The sequence below is a fragment of the Monodelphis domestica genome, chromosome 4 (assembly GCF_027887165.1).
Source record: "Monodelphis domestica isolate mMonDom1 chromosome 4, mMonDom1.pri, whole genome shotgun sequence".
In the NCBI taxonomy this organism is placed as follows: domain Eukaryota; kingdom Metazoa; phylum Chordata; class Mammalia; order Didelphimorphia; family Didelphidae; genus Monodelphis; species Monodelphis domestica.
In genome coordinates, this window is record NC_077230.1 from 90219583 (window position 1) to 90241637 (window position 22055).

At 39.3% G+C, this 22055-nt stretch overlaps 1 protein-coding gene across 9 annotated transcripts in view; it reads left to right on the forward strand.

Annotated features, from left to right (window-relative positions):
• The window catches only part of KALRN (kalirin RhoGEF kinase), a 1009634-nt gene that overhangs the window by 583361 nt on the left and 404218 nt on the right, over positions 1-22055 (forward strand). For all 9 annotated transcript variants that reach the window (XM_056793564.1, XM_056793558.1, XM_056793562.1 and 6 more), the window contains one exon: positions 21186-21352. In XM_056793564.1, coding sequence (XP_056649542.1) covers positions 21186-21352 — 167 coding nt within the window. The remainder of the gene's footprint in view (positions 1-21185; positions 21353-22055) is intronic.

The following is a 22055-nucleotide window of genomic DNA, read 5'->3' on the forward strand; positions in this document are numbered from 1 at the left end:
CTATTTCCTACAGGAGACAGTACTTGAGGGAAGCCAAAGGGTCACGTTGGAGTTGGGGTGGCTCGGCGGAGTGGATGATGGAGCATTAAGCTTGGAATCATCTTCATGAGTTCAAATCTAGCCTCAGACACTAGCTGGGTGATCCCAGGCAAGTCATTGAACTCTGTTTGCTTTGGTTCCTCATCTTTAATGAGCAGGAGAAGGAAATGACAAACCACTTAGCCAAGAAAATGCCAAATGGAGTCATGAAGAGTCAGACATGCCTGAAACAGAACTGAGTGAATTCTTCAGTTAATCTAGTAGAGTGCTTGCCTCATAATAAATAGTTTAATGGCAGTGCCCTGGAGTTGGAAGGGACATTGAGTACAGATGGACGGGAATAATTGACAGGGCAGCCCAAGGGTTTTCTCTTCAAGGAATAGTTTTTAGGTCTACGTACAACTTAACTTTGCTGGCTATTAATAGCATCACCTGTCTTTTGGGCTTTGACTGGTATCCTGAAATGGCTAGGACTGCCCTAGAGAGCCGTGGAACGTGTCTGTACTTTTCTAGAGAAGGGTCCCTAGGGCGGGTCAGTCTTCCCAGTGAAACCTTTGGCACTGCCATGGGACTGCTCCAAGGAGGCTCCTATTGTTATGACCAGTGGATATGTATGCAACAGCAGCATGGCATCTTCTTAGCTAGCTCACCATGCTCACTATTATTTTGGCTCCGTTTCTGAACAGAAAGCCCAATTTGTGCAGAGAGGCTCAAAGCTCTTTTTAGGTTCATCCTATATATTAGCATCAATATTTTTATTTCCAGGTGTTTGTTTAACAGTAAAAAACATCTGGGCTTGAGAGCAGGGATGGGAGAGAGCTTCTGACCCCAGAACTGACTATAACTAGGGATTTTTGCAACTAGGTCCATGAATCATGGCAGGAGCGAGCTACCTGAGGGCATCCCTTGGCTTCTGGGTAGGACAAGATGGGCTGTGTCCTGTGAGGCTTGGGGGATTGGGAGGTGAGGAGACGGAGACCTCGAGAACACTGGCCCCAAATCCCAGACTGTTAAAGCTGAAAGAAGCCTCGTGTTCAAGGGAGGGGGTGGTTGGAGGGTGGGATCATCTAGTTCAATTCATTTCTTTTACAGAGGGAAGATCTGAGATCTCAGAGAAAGGAAGTGATTGCCCAAGATTATAGGAGTATCATTCAGCTTATGATAGAATGTAATCTTGATGGAATCAGAGGAGCCCAATTTAGCTCTCATGTAGAAGAGCAGTTTTCAAAGTGTATTCAGCAGATCCCGGAGTCCCTGAGGAGTCCCTGAGACCCTTTCATGGGATATGAGAAGTCAAAATTATTTTCATAGTAATATTAAGATATTTTGTTTTAAATAGGATAAAATATTGATAAATGTAACTCATGTAAACAGTCTTTTGGGGGGTCATAAATAAAATTTTAATTTAATTAAATTAATTTTTTTCTCAATTAACAAAGAATTTTTAACATTTGTTTTTTGAACTTTTGAGTTCCAAATTCTTTCCTTCCCGTCTTTCCCTTCCCTCCCCCCCTTGAGAAAGTGAGAAATTTGTTATAAATTATATCTGTACAGTCATTCAAAACATTTCTATATTGGCCATGTTGTGAAAGAAAGTACAGACCAACAAAAAAGGAGCAATTTTTTAAAAGTATGCTTCAATTTGCACTCACGTTCCATTAGTTCTTTCTCTGGAGGTGAATAACTTTTTTACTATAAGCATTATATTACTGGAATAGCAAAATCATTCACATCTGGTCATTGTACAATGTTCTCTGGCTTCTACTTATTTCACTTCATATCAGTTCATGTAGGTCTTTCTGGGTTTTTATGAAAACATCCTGCTCATCATTTCTCTTCTTTTCCTTTCTTTTTCTTTTAAACCCTTACCTTCTGTCTTGAAGCCAATACTGTGTATTGGTTCCAAGGCAGAAGAGAGGTAAGGGCTAGGCAATGGGGGTCAAGTGACTTGCCCAGGGTCACACAGCTGGAAAATGTCTCAGGCCAGATTTTAACCTAGGACCTCCTGTCTCTAGGTCTGACTCTCAATCCTCTGAGCCACCCAGCTGTTCCTCTTTTTCCATTTTTAACTTTTATGTAAGTATCCATTTCAAGACAAAAGAGTGGGAAGGGCTAGAGAACTGGGGTTGAGTGACTTTTTCAGGGTCACAAAGTGAGGAAGTATCTGAGGTCAAATTTGAACCCAGGACCTCTCATCTCCAGGCTTGATTTTAAGCATTGAGCCACCTAGCTGCCCATTTTTTACAACATAATATTATTGTGCACAATCATATACCACAAGAACTCCTTGATTTCTAATTCTTTACCACCACAAAAGAGCTGCTATGTCTTTTCCTTATTCTTGGATCTCTTTGAAATACAAACCTAATAAGAGTATTGCTGTGCCAAAATAATGTTTTTGAATTCCTGATTCTGAAAAATATAGGGGTCATGAAACCAAAAAGTTTGAGAACTGCTTGATATGTGGATGGAAGAATATGGAAAACTGGAAAGATAGAGTGGTAAGTGATCATAAGAAGGCCTTGAGTGCTAGGCAAAGGAATTTATAGCATAATAATAACAAAAACAATAGCTGACAATTATAAGTCACTTTAAGGTTTTCAAAGTAATTTTCAAATATTTTTATTTGCTTCTCATAATAATCCTGCATATAATTATCCTAATTTTACATTTGAGGAATCTGAAGCCAAAAGAGATTAAATTACAGGATCACAGACTTTAGAGATGGAAGACCTCTTAGAGATGATCTAGTCCAGTAGCATAATAAAGTGGACTGGGTGGAATTAGGGAACCTGAGTTCAAATCCTAGCATTGACATTGACTCTCTATGGGACCTGGGGCAAGTCACTTTGCTTATTTAAAGTTCAGTTTTCTCAACATTAGGCAGTGGAGTGGCACAGTACGTAGAGGTCTTGGCCTGGAGGCAGAAAGACTCATCTTCCTGAGTTCAAATTTGACCTTAGAAACTTACTAATCATGTGACCCTGGCCAAGTCACTTAACCCTGTTTGCCTCAGTTTCCTTATCTGTCAAATTAGTTTGCAAAGAAAAGGGCAAACCACTATAGTATATATGCCAAGAAAACACCAAATGAGGTGATGGAGAGTCATATAAAACTAAAAAGACCCAACAACAAATTCCTAATCCATCAAATGATGAAATTGGACAAAGGAATCTTGAAGGTCCTTTTTCAATCCATTATCCTGTGATTTTATAATCTGCTTAGGAAAAATATTCAGTAGTAGAGCTCAGGAATGGACAAAGATCTTTTGACTTTTCATCATACTGTGTGATCAGCAGCAGAAAGTCATTGACAATTTTCGAGCAGAGAAGGCACTGGGGATGGATGAAGACCATCTGCTCCCACTGTTTGATTCTCTATCAATTTTCCTGATGTCTTCTGTGTTTTATTGAGGCTCTTTAAGCCAGAACAAAACACAGGGAAGAGAAGAAGGCTGGGACATTGGTCTGAGGGAACATGCATAGGATGCCACTCACCATCTTCCCTTCTGGAGTATGTGTTGTAAGTCAACAAAAGGATCCCTCTTCAATTCTCCTCCCACTTCATTCTCTAGCAAGGATCTGGCATCATCTTGGAGAGGCAGAACTTTTCCCCCACAAAAGACCTCCGCTATAATTATCCATGGTAAAGGAAAGAATATTGGGGTCTAATTATAGCTGAGGATTGCATGTAACTGGAAGGGTGAAGTAGGTGAGCTCATGCCCCAGCTTTAGGGCTGCCTACTCACATCTTTTCCTTCTTCAAGGATTATTAGAAACAGCTTGATTGGCCTCTGTTACACTCAGGACTGAGGCTTCCGATTCATCACCTCCCACCCTAGTGAGCTGCTCTGGTTGGCAGAAGAGGTTCATTAGAGGAATCCAGAAACTATTCCAAGGGAACTTTGCTTCCCTTTCTAGTGATTTCTTCCCTTGTCGCCTGTCCTAGAAATGGGAGAGGCAACACACAGCAGAGCTGTCGAGGGGGAAGAGCTCTCATCCAGCCCTTGTCTAGAAGTCAGGACCATCATGGTCCTCAGAACTGACCTTTGCCTTTATATCCAGGTGGCCATGTTATAGGAGACAGTACTGACCAGAGGAGGAATGGCTCTACTCCTAGCCCCGAGATCTCAAGTGTAATTCATCTCTCTAAACATGTGAATTCTAAAGATACAAAGAAGTGCCCAGAGGAGACCCAGCCCTCAAGGAGGTTACATTTTAGGGGGGAAATAATATGTAAATAAATAGGTATACGTGTGGCAGGTGGCAGATAGCTGGAGAGGAGAAGGCTCTAACTGCTGGATTGCCTAGGAAAGTCCTCTAGTTGAAGGTGATATTTGAACTGACCCTTAAAGACTCCAAGAAATCTAAGAGGGCAGAGAGAGCCAGAGCACTCCAGGCATGGGGAAGGGTCAGTGCAAAAGCATGGAGATGCGGAATGGAGTGTTGTCTATGTTGTCTATGGGCAATAGCAAGTAGGCCAGCAAGAATACATGATGCCACTCAGCATTGCTGTGAAGACCCAATGAGATTATGTAGTGTGCATTACAGAACGCCATGCAAATGTCAGCTGCATGCACTTTTTACTGGGTGCTATGCTGTGAGAGGGTAACATTGTACAACACCTAGAGAGCCAGCCTTGGACTTGGAAAGATCTGAATTCAAGTCTTGCCTCTGACACATGCTAATTAAATGAGAAAGTTAAGACTTTGCAGTGCCCCCAGGCAACTCTAAGACCTGTTACAGATAAAGGAAGGAAAGAAGGAAAGAAACATTTATGGAGGACTTACTCTATGCCAGGCACTAGAAATAGCTCATATGATCCTTAGTTGTTCATTTTTTCAATTGTGTATGACTCTTCATGATCCCAATTTGGGTTTTCTTGGCAGAGATACTCTAATGTTTTGTCATTTCCTTCTCCAGTTCATTTTACATATAAGAAAACTGAGGCAAGAATGGTCAAGTGACTTGCCAGGGTCACACAGTAAGTGTTTGAGGTCAGATTTGAATTTAGGAAGATGAGTATCCCTGACTCTAGGACTGGCACTCTATCTACTGCAGCACCTAACTTTTCTCATATGATCCTAACAACCCCAGTACTCCTTTTCCTTGGTCCTCCAATGGAGTGTTTCAAAAGAGCCCACTTGAATCCTAGAAACTTTAATTTTCTGAAATAATTCATGTTGTTCTCCCTAGCCTTTCCCCTCCCCAGTTCCACCCATACCTGAATTCCTTCAATAATTCTTTTCCAGGAGTCTTATCAAATTCATTTTATGACACAATATGGAACTTATTCCAAAGCCAGGCAGACCAAAAGCAGAGAAAGAAAACTACAGACCAATCTCCCTAATGAACATAGATGCAAAAAAATCTTAAATAAAATACTAGCAAAGAGACTACAGCACTATGATCAGGTGGGATTGATAGGAGGAAGGCAAGGCTGCCTTAACACTACAAAATTCAATTCACCATACCACTCTCCACAGTGACTTTTCCAAATTTTTTCATCCCTCCTCAAACCTCCCATGACTTCCTTTCCCCTTCCCCTCCCCACTCTCTCAGCTGAGAACCTTGCCTCATATTTTCAGAAAACAATTGAGACTATTCACTGTGAACTCCCTCTTCTCCCTTTTCCCTCATCTCCTATCTCTTAGATACCTTCTGCCCTCTTCTACACCTATTCCACATGATGAAGTGGTCTAAGTACTTACCAAGACTCTCACCTTTGGCTCCAAAAGACTCTAGCATGTGCAGTCACCACTGCACTGTCTTGGTAGATGGGCTAAACTAGGCTGAGGGTACCCAATAGGTCTCAAATTCATTGGTGAATATGTCAAAGCCCTGCCTCAAGAAAAATCTCATGTTCCACTCTCTTCTGGAGGGCTCTGATGGGCAAAAAATGTAATTTTCTTTTCTACACTAGTTACCTCTTGTCATTAAGGATTCTTGGTTTTCCTTCACCTAACAAAATGTCAGAGCTAATGTGATCATTCATAATAGCTTAAAACTGCTATGAGACTTTTAGGATATTAAATATACTTATCCTCTGGTTTAAAAAAGTATGTTTTCATTAAAAATACAACTCAAACTAATGTTAAAAAAGAACAATTTGTCTATTCACAGATTATATTTCATTTTAGATCTCAAAACTGCCAGTATTAATTGTTTGCTTCAGTTAAGGGCTTCCCTGGTGATTTAAGACTGTAAGTGAAAGAATGTTTAGTTTTCCACAAATATATTTTGATGTTACAATTTATATGCTTCGTGACTTGGAATCAACCTCTTTAAATACACTTCCATGTGCTAATAGTTTTGATCAAGGTAGAAATATTTATCTAACTCATCCATTAACCTTTGGAATGTAAGTCAAATTAGAAGTTCACTGTATGAATTTGATAATTGGCTTTTGCCTAGTCAGGTCTTCAGACAGTTGTATGTTGACTTTACCTAGAAGCATAATGGGAAACACATTGATCTAGAATGTCAGACGACAGGGTTCTCTATTCCTTGCTCCAGCCCTGACTGTGACTCATGTGATCTTGGTTAAGTATGTGACGATATCTCTCTGGGTCAGATTTTCCACTATTATAGGATAAAGGGATGAGGTTATAGCTCCAAGTTCCCATCTAACTTTACCATTACATTAATTAAGATATATTCATGGATTATCACATAATCCATATAATCATATCATATAAATGGATTTTAGTAGGGAAAAGGGACATTACTCCATCCTTTTTAGGGTATTATCTCTTGATATATTATCTTTCTTTTCTCCAAGACTTTGATAGTCTTCAAGGTATTGATGTTCTTACTGGCAAACCAGCGTCAAACTGTCCATGTTCCATAAAATGACCCTTTTATTGTGTGGTTCATTGCTCCAACATTAAGCGTGGGTCATAGGATCATAAGATTTAGAGGTAGAAGGGAATTTAGATATCTTGTCTGTTCCTCTCCTGTTATAATAGGAGAAAGTCAGGCTAAGAGGTTAAATGACTTGTTCTCTTTCCCCTATTTGCTATAAACAATAGAAAAATACTGTTATAGTCCAAAATATACTACTAATTTAATTCATGCGACATAAAAGGAACTTCTATATTATTTGCTCATTTCAATCCAAATCTCAACAAACCCTTTAAATTGGTTAATTCCACTTTAAAGAAATATTTTCTTTTTTCAAGCTGAAATTTTTTTTATTTTTAGAATAAAAAAAATAAATCTGACATTTGTCTTTTAGACTTTGTCCCTTTTCTGACAAAAATGGAGGTGAAACTATCTCTTGAAATTCTACTTGGAATATGGCTGGATTTCAAATTTTCTCTCTACTAATTTTAACATAATTGGCTAATTAACCCAGTTACAAACTCCCACCTGTCAAAAATATTTGAAAGCTTGTGATGTGAATATAAGAATGTGATAGAAATTTAGCAGTTGGTTACAGAATCCTGAAGGCATTTAAGTGTGTCTGTGTCTATGGGTACATATTGAGTTTTAATGGCCCAAATGCTTGAGGATCCATGAGCCTAGGCCAATGGAAAAAGTACATGGGGCTCAAATAGGACCCTTCTGTTCTCCATATGTCTTATTTCTCAATCCTCCATTTCCTAGGGAAGATCAAGTAGTTCCAGTAGTTCCTATGTCCTTCTGCACATTCATGCCTTCCTGACCCAAAGAAGGATTTCTTAATTTAATCTGTATATGATAATCATGCTCTATAAATCCCTTCACTGGATATCATTTGTATACCATTTGGATACTACTTGATTTTGCTGATGAGATAGGATCTAGCAATCTAGTGGGCTATTTTGTTCTATCACCATGGCAATTCAGAATTTAGAGCAAATTCCTACTGAATTAAATACTCTTACTCAGAAAGAGAGTGTTATGCTTCCAAACATTTTTGTCCTAAAAATTCTAATGCTTGTGCTAATAAAAAAACAGGCAGGATGATAAATTTAACAGAAGGATCAAAAAGCAGCCACTACCCCTACTTTTTCTCCCATGCTTCAGGTAGCATATAAAATCAGAGAAAGCCCAGATTTCCAGAAGAGTGGCCCTTATTCTGTGGCGATGGAGCCACTTTGTTGACAAAAAGGAGAGCAAGAGAACTAAATGTTATTTTTGTGGTAGAGCAGTACAAATGGGGGAATGGGGAGGAAGAAGAAAGAATTGTTTCCTGGATGTCTTTTCCTTTGTGTTTGCGTTTTCCTGTATTGTGTATTCCTGAGGAAGTTCTGTGTGATGGGCTGGGTCGCATGTTGTCTGAGGTTTTAACAGCATGCCTCTATGAAAGTTTTTGGGCAAAGAAGTTTGTCCTGAGAACAGAAGTGAGTACATTATTGGCTGCATCTTCTGAGTCTTTCCCTTTTCTTTTGGGACACATCTATGATAGAAATCAGAGTATCTTTAGGGTCAGAAAACTGGATTCTTACATTATCTAGAAATAATCATAGTGATTGATACTGGCAGATCTCAGTAGAAAATATAATATTCCTAATGTAACACATTTCTGAGGCTCAAAAAAGTTCAATGACTGACACTTTGTTCCCCACAAAAGAAAAATGGAAGCTGTGTTCTTCCCTATCCTAGGACATCCAAATTCAAACTCTAATTTACTTGTCCAGTCTTATTTGTTATCACTTCCCTTTGCACATTCTATGCTCTAATCAAAGCAGACAACTAGGCTTTTCTTGGTATTGTTCTGCTTTAGATTGTCCAGTACCAGTGGTATGTCGTATTGTCGTATTTATTTAATATTGAGCTTTCTGAGAGGGATGGGGAAAATGTCCTCACAATACACTTTAAAACCTTTATATTCCATCTTAGAATCAATACTATGTATTGGTTCCAAGGCAGAAGAGTGGTAAGGGCTAGGCAACAGGGGTTAAGTCATTCATACAGCTAGGAAGTATCTGAGGCCCACAATACACCTTCTTTAAACTCAAAGATATTTTACTTTCCTAAATACATGTAATAATTTTTTTTGCATGCTTTCTGAAATTATAAGATCAGACTTGTCTCCCTCCTTCCCTCTTCTCCCTCCTTCTTGGAGATGGTAAGCAATTTGAAATGGGTTGTACATGTATAATACACTTTTATATTTAATCTGCATTAACATTTTTCTCCATCACTCTCTTAAGTCCAGACAATCAACAAAAGAATAGCTCAAGCCCTGATTTGTAACATTTGTCGGTTTCTGGGGGGCACGTTCGGCTCTCTGGCTTTAGTTAGCTCTGCCTAGTACCCCACATTTTTCCCCTTGGGACTCAATATATGAAACATTGACTCACTGCTCCTGATTCAGACAAATTCAGAGCAAATAAGTAATTTTTGTGCCCAGAACAAGTAGCACAAAATATGCCTCGAGAAGCAGGTCATGGTAGACTATGGAGGAACTTGCTTGGGGCTCAGCCTTTGGAAAGAAATGTACATATTATCTGGCAGTTTCCTATTCTAAAGAATTTTTCTGGGCAACTAGTTGCTGAGTTCCCTTGTTTCTAAATTGCCAAAGAGCTACAAGCACCTTTTGTGCTCTCTAAATTAATCAGTGAGGTTCAAAACCTTGAGTGCTCTGTCTTAGTTATGGCTTTGGTTAGGTGGCACTGCAGAAAATGGACATATATACCTGCTTCGACCATTTCTCAATCCATAGTGTATAGGATACCCTCAAGAGTGGAGATCTTTCCACACAAAGGGACAACACCATCAGATGCCTTTTCCAGTTAGGCAAGGAGCATCCCAAATTCTTGACATCCTTCCTTTTCCATTCCCATGAGTTTGCACACATTGTCTCAGAGTATTGCAGCTCTTGGCTTCTGGTGACCCAAGTCTGCCTGAAAATATACAGGCATTTTCAGAAGGCGTATCAAGGATACAGCCGTGTCAACGGCAGCAGCAGCTAACACCTATGTAGTGCCCTCGGGTTGGCAAAGCATTTTACATATTTTATCTCATTTTAACCTCCCAACAACCCTGTGGGGTAGGTACTCTCATTATCCCCGTCTCACAAATGAGGTAACTGGGGGACTGCTTACCTCATGACATAATGTCATCCCTTCTGCAGCCTTATGATGGATGCTGCGCCTAGCATCTCTGGCAGCTTACGTTGCCACTAAATGCCCTGGATTTTCCCCAGGACTCATGGAGAATGGGCATCCCAACAGACACACCCACACACACATGGAGGGACGACACCTGAGCACTCACTGATGCTATGCCAGAGGCAGCTCCCCTGCCCTTCCTTCCAAATCTCTCAGCATCCTCATATGAGGACCATTCTAATGGCAGCCCTTGGATTGAGATGCCCTTTCTTCTCATTAGCTTCCTTATAGACGCTCGTAGGGCTCAATGGTTTGATGGGCTTTCTAAGACTGTTGGCTTTTCTGTCTGCTGCAACAACTGGCTTGCTTTGCTGATTATGTTAACATGAACAGGATCACATGGAGAGTCAGACCAGAACTAGGAGGTCGTCTAATCCAGCCCCCTCATTTTATGGATGACAAAACTGAGGACAGAAAAGGAAACAAATATCTCTGTAGGCTTAGAGTATCATACCTAGATCTAGATTTCGGAAGGGACGTCAGGGGATGCTTAGTTCAACCTTCTCAGTTTACAGATCAGAAAACCGAGGCACAGAGAAATGAAGTGACTTGTCTGAGGAATTAGAGGTATCAAGCATGAGGGGACTCAAACTCAGGTCCACTGAATTCAGAGCCAATGCTCTGTCCTCTGCTCCAGAAATATCAGAAGAGTAGCTATTTACATATTAGATAAGCATATCTAATATTTACACATTAGATATACATGTAATTATATAATTACACAGAACTACATATTGTATATCTAATACATATGGAATTATGTAATTTCTAAGTATTTGTAATGGCATGTCTCTAATATTTACATATTAATTATTCTATAGATATACAACATTTTTCTAAAATTTACATACTTGTTACTATATCTAATATCCACCTATTAATTACATATGTAATTTTACATTAATTAATTAGTAATTATATACCTAATATTTATATATTAATTACACATTTAATCATGTAATTACTAATTACAAATGATATAATTATGAATTATATACCTACTATTTATGTATTGATTATGCATGTAATACACGTTAATATATATGTAATACATATTAGATAACTATAATATCTTCATTTTAATTACATATGTAAATGCATAATTATTATATATGATTGCATGCTTCTAATATTATGTTTCATAGCTATATCTAATATTTATATATTGATTACACATGTAAGCACACAATTATTAATTACATGTTATATAATGATTAATTATATACCTCATATTTATAATGCATATAATTACATAATATATAACCACATACTAAATATTTCATGCTTACATATTAGATAGTTATATCTAAAAATCTTCATTTTAACTATATATGTAAATGCATAATTACTAGATATGTAATTGTATGCTTCTAATATGGTTATATAGCTACATCTAATATTTATATATTAATTATGCTATAGTTACATATTAATATTATACTACATATTGAATACTTACTTGCTATATCTTATATGTACCTATTAATTACATGTATAATTACACAATTACATCTAATATTTACATAATAGATAGCCATAGTTATCTATTAAGCTTGTACCTACTGAAGCAGCATGGTCTTGTGGATAGATAACCACACAGAATCAGGAAGACTTAGGTTGAGATCCTGCCTCTGACACCTCCTGGTTGTGTGACTTTGGGTAGGTCATTTAACCCCTCAAAGCTACAAGGCAGATCTCTAAGGTTATAGGGTTGCAGGGTTATTTGAGATGTGCATGGATGGAAGTGGTTTCTTCATCATGAGGAAAACCATAGATCTAGTCCAAAAGAAAAAAAAAATATTTGAGTCCAATTTTAGCCAGTCAGCTAATGATCCACCAATAAATAAATGATTGGCATGTTCATTAGGATGATAAACAAAAATCCCAAGGTCAAAAGCACATTAGAAATCTTGCTGTATTTTAGAGATGGTGAAAATGAGATACAAAGAGGATATATCCAAAATGAAATTGCTTGTTGATTCCTACTGCTAGATGGTGCAGTAGACTGAGCACTGGACTAGAATCAGGAAGACAGGAGTTCAAATCCCAGCCTCAGACCTTGAGAAGCTCTGGGACCCGGGCAAGTCACTTCATCTCTGTTCACCAGTTCCCCCATCTATAAAACGGGGACAACAACAGCACCTACTTCCTAGTGTTGTAATGAGGATCAAATGAGATAACCATCGTAAAGTGCTTAGCCTAGTGCCTGGCCCATTGTAGACATTAATAAATACTCGTTCCCTTCCCTACCTCCTCCCCACTGCCCACCCCCAACCTCCTTAAGGTGGAAATAGAAATGTCAACACAGGTACAAACTATTCATATGTCGGAAATTGATGGACACTCTCCACTTGGCGGTGTTTAGCTGGAAAACACAATTAGAAGACAAATGGGCTTTCGGAGCATTGACAGTGAGGGGGGAATCCCTGCAGCTGCCTATTTGTTAAAGATGAGGCTGAAGAGAGTCATCATGCCCAGTGCAGTCAATCTACAACATTATTCCTTTTATCAACGGCACTAAAATGTACGATGAGGCTGCAGCCTAACCCATCTCTTTCCCACAGGCAGATCTGACTGCAAGCAGGATGCAATGAGATGAGGCAGAAAAGTCAGGGCGAGCTTGTCTTAGGATCTCATCACACGCAGGTGGCTGGTGCCTGCTGATGAGTTCTCACCCTGGAAAATCTATTTGCATGTTATATGCGATGGGGGTGAACCATGAATTTCACCTAAAAAGACATGCTGTCCTAGTCTGCTAGCATACTAAACACCAGAGACAAACAGGGGCTGGAAACCAAGTGGAATAAATCAGCCTGGTGTCTGGCAGCGGGGAAAATCTTCAGCTTCCCCAGATGGAGCATGAATTGTGTTTCCAGACAATCACCGTGGAGGTCATGGGTCACCCCAGCGCCCTGAGAGCTAAAAAGGCTGGAGGTTCTCATCCTTTTGTATTTCTCCCTTCATCTCAACGAACACAATACCCGCTTTAGCCCTTTGCTAATTGAAAAAAACAACAGAGGAGCTGGCAACCAAAAGAATATGTATGTGTGTCTCCTACACACACACACACACACACACACACACACACACACACACACAGAGCTATTTCTGTCTGTCTATATATACCTCTGCATATATATTTATATATGTATATACATATACATTTATGCTTATGTCTATATATTATGTATATACTCTGTTTCACATAGATATAAAAGGGGCTGATATTTGGAAATATAGAGCTTTAAGAACATTAGAAGATAACGAAACCTTAATTATAGAAAGCAGAGGCATAAATGTAAAGAGAGATGGCTGGATGTCAAATCAGGAAGACTTGGTTTCAAACTCTGCCTACCCATCTCCTGAGCTGTGTCACCCTAAACAAACCTATCTTCTCTCTCTCTTCTTTTTCATCTTCTCCCTTTCCCTTTCCCCTCTCCTTCTCCCTCTCCCTCTGATTGTCTCTCTCTCTCCCTCTCTCCCTCTTTCTCTGTCTCTTTCTTTCTCTATCTCTCTCCTCCTCTCCTTCCCCATCTCCTTTTTCCTGTCTGTCTGTCTCTCTTTCTCTCTCTTTTTTCTCTCCCTCTCCCACCCCCTCCCTCTTCCTGGCTCTCTGTCTTTCTCTGTCTCTTTCTTTCTCCTCTCTCTTTTCTCTCCCCCTCCCTCCCTCTCTCCCTCTTCCTGTCTTCCTCTCTTTCTGCCTTTCTCTATCTCTCCTCTCTCTCCTTCTCCCTCTCTCTGTCTTTCTGTGTCTCTCAGCTCCAATTTCCTCTGTAAAAAGAGATTACTCGTTTCTATAGTTCTTACTCTACAGGATAAGACTAAAATGAGATAATGTGAAAGCAGTTTGAAGAACTTAAAGCATTATATGAATGTCAGCTGTTATTAGAGCACTTATGAAAACCATAGGCTTAAGATCACAAGGTTTAGTACTGGAATGGACCTTAGAAATTATCTCGTCCAACCTCCCATTGTACATAGGAAGAAGTTGAAGTTCAGAGAGAAGTTCATTTTTTCCCCCAGGGTCACAGAGATACAGTAATAAAACCCCGATTCCAATCCAGCTACCCTTACTCTAAGTGTAGTGTTCTTTTACGTTTCACATTTTGTTCCCAGTAATCTTGGCATCACTGAAGGGAAGTAGTTTGTTCTGGGCATTGAGTATGGGAGGAGTCTGCTCAGCCCCCTTTCTAGTGGAAAGAACCTTACTCTGAACAGTCCACCAGCCTGTCTTTTCTGTTCCAGCCATCAATGAGCATGTATTGGCCCCTACCATATGCTTTTGATTTGCTGCCATTGGCCATCTCTTAACTTCCATATTCTGGAAATGTTGACTAACTTCTTAGAATGTAAACCCATAGAATGTCAACTCCTTGAGTGTGGGAGTTTCATATTTTTACCTTTGTATCTCCAGCACCAGTCACGTAATAGATGTTTAATAAATATTTATTGGTTGCTTGATTGATTGACTCCCAGAGGTAGAAATCACAGGTGGGGAGAGCTCCCATTGGAGCTCCTTGCACAGCACAGCTCTTCTATACTCTGGAGAGAAGCCTTTTATAATCTTTGGAGACATGGTTTAAATCTCATTAGAAGTCTACCATTGGCTGCTCAGCCACCAGACTCCAAGTCAGGGCCAGGATTCCATGTGTGGTTGCTCCTATTTATTGCCAGATACCTTAAGAAGCTGTGGGTCATGTCTTATAAGATGAAGAGCCTTGATAAGCAGTGGAGAGGGCTGAGACTCAAGAATTGGCTCAGATACTAGTTGTCAGAGAGGAGTCAGATATTTAGAATCAGGTCAATCAAGATGGGAAAAGGCAGGGCAAATCCACGGGTCAGAGACTTCTAGGCAAGATGGAGTCAGGAATATTAAAGCTCAGAATTTGATCAGTCATTATATGATCAGAGATTTAGAGCTAGAAGGAAACTTAAAGGTCATCAAATTCAACCCCCTCATATTGCATAGCCCTCAAATAAGTCTAGAAAGACTTTCAAAGGCCTATAAAGTCCCAAGATCACAATATGATAAGTGTCTGAGGCAGGATTTGAACCTATTCCCTCTAAGCAAGATGTTATTTTCCTCTAGGGATCCTAGAATAATATAATAACAACAATATTTATATAGTGCCTATCAGGTGCTGTGCTAAGCACTCTACAAATATTATTTCATTTGATCCTCACAATAATCCTAAGAGGTATGTGCAGTTACTATCCTCATTTTATAGTTGAGGAAACTGAGGCAAACAAAAGTTCAGCAAATTACACATGGTCACACAGGGAGTAAATGTCTGAGGCTAGATTAGATCTCAGATCTTCCTGACTACAGACCCAACACTCTATCCACTGTACCAATTACCAGAAGTACTTCAGAAGCCATCAAATCCAATTCTTTTATTAATCAGAAGAGAAAGGAAAGTCCAAACAGATGATGTGACTTCTCTACAGTGTCTCGGGCTGTAAATAGTATAGAGATAGAATTTAAAGCCAGGTCATCCCATTCTTAAATCCATCTCTCTTTCCACAATCACAGGCTGCCTCCTAGTTTTATTCATTCATGTTGGTCACATCAACTCTTTTTTTTTCTCTTCAGCATTTATTTTTTTTTAATTATTATTTGGTCATTTCCAAACATTATTCATTGGAAAAAAAGATCATTTTCTTATCTTACCTCCCCTCCCTCCCATCACCTCTCCCATAGCCCATGCGCAATTCCATTGGGTATCACATGTGTTCTTGATTCAAACTCATTTCCATGTTGTTGGTATCTGCATTAGAGTGTTCATTAAGAGTCTCTCCTCAGTCATATTCCCTCCACCCCTGTAGTCAAGCAGTTGCTTTTCATTGGTATTTTTACTCCCACAGTTTATCCTCTGCTTGTGGATAGTGTTTTTTAGATCCCTGCAGATTGTTCAGGAATATTGCATTGCCACTAATGGAGAAGTCCATTACATTTGATTGTACCACAGTGTATCAGTCTCTGTGTACAATGTTCTCCTGGTTCTGCTCCTCTCGCTCTGCATCACTTCTGGGAGGTTGTTCCAGTCTCCATGGAATTCCTCCACTTTATTATTCCTTTTAGCACAATAGTACTCCATCACCAACAGATACCACAATTTGTTCAGCCATTCCCCAATTGAAGGGCATCCCCTCATTTTCCAATTTTTGGCCACCACAAAGAGTGCAGCTATGAATATTCTTGTACAAGTCTTTTTCCTTTTATTATCTCTTTGGGGTACAAACCTAGCAGTGCTATGGCTGGATCAAAGGGCAGACAGTCTTTTATCACCCTTTGGGCATAGTTCCAAATTGCCCTCCAGAATGGTTGGATCAGTTCACAACTCCACCAGCAATGCATTAATGTCCCTACTTTGCCACATCCCCTCCAGCATTCATTACTTTCCATAGCTGTTATGTTAGCCAATCTGCTAGGTGTGAGGTGATACCTCAGAGTTGTTTTGATTTGCATCTCTCTGATTATAAGAGATGTAGAACAATTTTTCATGTGCTTATTAATAGTTTTGATTTCTTTGGCTGAGAACTGCCTGTTCATGTCCCTTGCCCATTTATCAATTGGAGAATGGCTTGATTTTTGTACAATTGATTTAGCTCTTTGTAAATTTGAGTAATTAAACCTTTGTCAGAGGTTTTTATGAGGATTGTTTCCTAATTTGTTGCTTCCCTTCTGATTTTAGTTACATTGGTTTTGTTTGTACAAAACCTTTTTAATTTGATGTAGTCAAAATTATTTATTTTACATTTTGTGACTCTTTCAAAGTCTTGCTTGGTTTTAAAATCTTTACCTTCCCAAAGGTCTGACATGTATACTATTCTGTGTTCACTTAATTTACTTATAGTTTCCTTCTTTATGTTCAAGTCATTCACCCATTCTGAGTTTATCTTGGTGTAGGGTGTGAGGTGTTGATCCAAACCTAATCTCTCCCACACTGTCTTCCAATTTTCCGAGCAGTTTTTATCAAGAAATAGATTTTTGTCCCAAAAGCTGGGATCTTTGGGTTTGTCATAAACTGTCTTGCTGAGATTACTTACACCAAGTCTATTCCACTGATCCTCCTTTCTGTCTCTTAGCCAGTACCAAATTGTTTTGATAACCACTGCTTTATAGTATAGTTTGAGATCTGGGACTGCAAGTCCTCCTTCCTTTGCATTTTTTTTCATGATTTCCCTGGATATCCTTGATCTTTTGTTCTTCCAAATGAACTTAGTTATGGTTTTTTTCTAATTCAGTAAAGAAGTTTTTTGGTAGTTCAATGGGTATGGCACTAAATAAGTAAATTAATTTGGGTAGGATTGTCATTTTTATTATGTTAGCTCGTCCCACCCATGAGCAATCAATGTTTTTCCAATTGTTTAGATCTAGTTTTAGCTGTGTGGAAAGTGTTTTGTAGTTGTGTTCATATAGTTCCTGTGTTTGTCTCGGCAGATAGATTCCTAAGTATTTTATATTGTCTAGGGTGATTTTGAATGGTATTTCGCTTTCTAATTCTTGCTGCTGAAATGGGTTAGAGATATATAGAAATGCTGATGACTTATGCGGGTTTATTTTGTATCCTGCAACTTTGCTAAAGTTGTTGATTATTTCAAGTAACTTTTTGGTTGATTCTCTAGGATTCCTTAAGTAAACCATCATATCATCTGCAAAGAGTGATAGCTTGGTCTCCTCATTGCCAATTTTAATACCTTCAATTTCTTTTTCTTCTCTAATTGCTACTGCTAGTGTTTCTAGTACAATGTTAAATAATAGAGGTGATAATGGGCATCCTTGTTTTACTCCTGATCTTATTGGAAAGGCTTCTAGTTTATCCCCATTGCAGATGATGTTTGCTGATGGTTTTAGATATATACTGTTTATTATTTTTAGGAAAGGCCCATCTATTCCTATACTTTCTAGTGTTTTCAATAGGAATGGGTATTGTATTTTATCAAAGGCTTTTTCTGCATCTATTGAGATAATCATGTGATTTTTGTCAGTTTGCTTGTTAATACACATGGACTCTTCATGACCCCATTTAGGGGTTTTCTTGTCAAATCCACTGGAGTGGTTCACCATTTCCTTCTCCAGCTCATTTTACAGATGAGAAAATGGAGAAAACAGGGTGAAGTGACTTTCCCAGGGTCACACAACCAATGATAATGCAGCAGGTATCAGAGGTGAGATTTGAACTTAGGTTTCCCTGACCAAGCCAAGCACTTGTGCTACACTGTGTCTCCAACAAGTAGGCAGTATCCCTTGCCTTTGTGTTCTCAGAAGAGGAGGTCATGGGTGTAATGAAGTTGTAAAGATATTTTATAGACTCTCATTTTCCCTGGTTTTATGGGGAGACTTTATTGGGCATTTTTCTACATTGTTCTTGAACAAGCACGTTTGAAATGGAATGGAATATTAGAGCTTTTAAGGGATCTCAGGGAGGTTATCTAGTTCAAGCCCTTCCTTTTATAGGTGAGGAAATGGAGATATGGAGAGATTAAGTGACTGCCCAAGGTCACACAATTAGTTGGTGGAAGATCTAAGACCAAAAAGTGACCCTACTTAGTTCCCCTTTCTTATGCTGTTCCATGATGTCACTTCAAAGGGTGCATTCTCAGTGAACCCAGGTTGTTATTAGTTTGTTGTTCAAGAATTCTAACTCCCCTCTCCCTCTTTTTAATTGTTTCTACCCTGATAAAATCTTTCTTGGAAAAAAGGCATCTCATTGTTGTTGTTGCTATTTTAAGTGTCTTTGGTAAATATTCTAAAAGGAATAAATTGCCTATGCTAACCCAGAAGTGAATGACTTGGATGTTGTATAAATTACTCATTGTGCCATGTTTTCCAGAAAGATCCAGAAGGAACTTTAGATACCATGCAGTCTATTTTTAAACCCTTACTTTCTGTCTTTGTAACAACTCTACAACAGAAGGGCAAAGGCTAGGCAAACAGGATTTGCCCTGGGTCACACAGCTTGGAAGTATCTGAGGCCATATCTGACCCCAGGTCCTCCCAACTCCAGACTTGGCACTCTATTCACTGTGACGTCTAGCTGCTCCTCGTTTAATAGATGAGTAAACTTAAGAATGAAGAGGTGATGTGACTTGCCCAAAGTCAGACAGCTAATTAGTGACAGAGCTGGGACTAGAACCGGGTTACTAAATGACAAGTGCAATATGCTCTCTTCTTAGTAATAGGAAGTTACCTAGCAATTCATAAATCAATCAGTCAACAAGCATTTTATTAACTTCCTAACCTGTAACTGGTAGTGGGACCCAAATGGAAAGCCTTTGCCCTTGAGGAGCAAAATAGAGATAGGGAACAACTTGTATCTAGACAAGGAAATAGAAAACATATATTAAGTAAAAACAAAGTAGGGGCAGGTAGCTGGTACAGTAGAGTGCTAGACCTGGAGTTAGGAAAACTCAACTCTCTGAGTTCAGATCTAGTCTCAGATACTTTAGTTGTGTGAGCCTAGGCAAGTTTGCTTCAATTGTCCTCATCTGTCAAGAGAGCTAGACAAGGAAATGGCCAACCACTCCAGGATCTTTGCCAAGAAAACCCCAAAAGGAGTCACAGAGAGTCAAAGAGGACCAAAGTTCCTGAAAAACAATCAAAGTAATTGAGGAAGGGGTGGATACAGTTGAATGGGAGATGATAGATCTTGACCTGAAAGGGACATCAGAAGCCACAGTAGTCAAACCCCTTCATTTTACAGATGAAGAAACTGAAGCCCAGAGACTCACCCAAGATCATATAAGTTGTATGTTTCAGAAGCAGGATTTGAATCCCTGAATCCAGTGACAGTGCATTTCCCACTATACCAGGAAAGGCATCGTGAAAGAAAGAGCTCTTGCAATGGAAATGCCTTTTGAAATGCACTTCACTTATGAAAGAGTTTTAGTTGTTTGCTGGGGAGAAGGTGGAATGTTGCCCCCATCTCCTCCCCAATAGCCTAGATTTGATTATCTTAAAAAAGAGTATGTTGTGGTCATCTTTCCAGTTTCTGAAGAGGAAAAGTGATCACAGAATGAGACTGGGATGAGGATGGTAACAATCCCAAACCATTCACTAATTCCATATATATCTTGAAAGAGGGGGTAGCTAGGTAACACCATGGATAAAAGCACCAGGCCTAGAATTTGCAGGACTTGGGTTCAAATCTGTCCTCAGACACATCCTAGCACTGTGATCCTGGGCAAGTTACTTAACCTCCAATACCTACCTCTTACTACTCTTCTGCCTTGGAACCAATTTCCTCAGTTACATGAAAAAACAATTTTTATCTTTTTTTTTTTAGTTTGAGCCAAATTTTTCCTTCCCTCCTCTCTGACATGACAAATAATCTGATACAAACATTTTACCTGTGTAATAATGTAAAACATCTTTTCATATCAGCCATTTTGTGAAACAGAACTCAGACAAGCAAAATAAAAAGTGAAGGAATAAAGTGAAATATGATATGCCTCAGTCTGCATTCTGACTCCATCGGTTCTTTCTTTGGAAGTAGATGGTGTTTTTCATCATGCGTCTTTGAGGATTTTCTTGGATCATCACATTGCCAAGAATATCTATCATTCGTAATTGTTCATCACATAATAGTGTTGTTAGTGTGCATAGTATTCTCCTGGTTCTTCTCACTACACGTTGCATTAGTTCATGTAAGTCTTTGCATGTTTTTCTTAAATCGTTAAAAGGTAAAGGATTTTTTAAAAAATAAAATAAATGTTAAAGGTAAGTGCCTGCTTTGTATCCTTTGGCAAGCTACTTCAGGTCTCTGGGTCTCTGTGTTTCCTCTGTCTGAGGAGATGGTCTTTAATGTCCCTTGCAGCTTTAACCATCTGTGAAGGATTCTTTGAAGAGGCAAGAATCCAGCAGAAAAAGACCCTTTTAGAACTGGCAGATTGTTCAAAGGATTATGGCAGGAAGGGCCCTTTAGAGGCCACCTATGCCAACTCCTATGCAGATGAGTAAGAAAAGCCTTGATTGAAAGCATAATGTGTGTGTGCCTCCAAGGTAGTCCTGGATTTTTAATTATTTGTTTTGTTTTTTAACCAGGCATCGAGTTAATCTGTGAGAAGGACATTGATCTCGCAGCCCAAGTGCAAGAGCTCCTGGAGTTTCTCCACGAGAAGCAACACGAATTGGAGCTGAATGCAGACCAGACCCACAAGCGTTTGGAGCAATGCCTACAGCTCCGACACCTCCAGGCTGAGGTCAAACAGGTCAGCTTGGCCCTGGCATCTCTCTGCTCCTAAGTTCCTGCTGAACTAGACAGATGGGGAGAGGACTGTGGGGTGAAAACCTGCTTTGTTCCCATCCCTAAATTCTGTTTAGAAACAGAATGCCACAGAGCCTATCAAGCAGACTTATTAGGAGCTTGCTATTTACTTTAAAACAGGATTCCCCCTGGGATTCATTTAAAAAACTTAGCTTCTCTGGCATATTTGTTGGTTTAGGGATTGATGAGACCAGGAAACTGAAGGAGGGGCCAGGAGGAAAGATCAGCACCTAGGACAGCACCAAGCCTTGAGTGGAGAGTCAGGCTACTTTAAAAAAATTATTTTTTTTTAAACAATCAATACTGTGTATTGGTTCCAAGGCAGAAGAGCAATAAAGGTTAGGGAATGCAGGTTGAGTGACTTGCCCAAGGTAACATAGCTGGTAAGTATCTGAGGTCATATTTGAACCCAACACCTTCCATCTCTAGGCCTGGTGCTCAATCCACTGAGCCACCCAGCTGCCTCTATGTCATAGTCTCTCTCTCTTTAAAAAAATTAATTCAATTTCCCCCCAATTATACATAAGAACAGTTTCCAACATTTTTCAAGGAATATTGAATCTTACATTCTCTCTCTTCCTCCCTCTCTCCAAACTCCCCACCTTCCTCGAGATGGTCAGCAATCTCATATAGATTTTATATGTGCA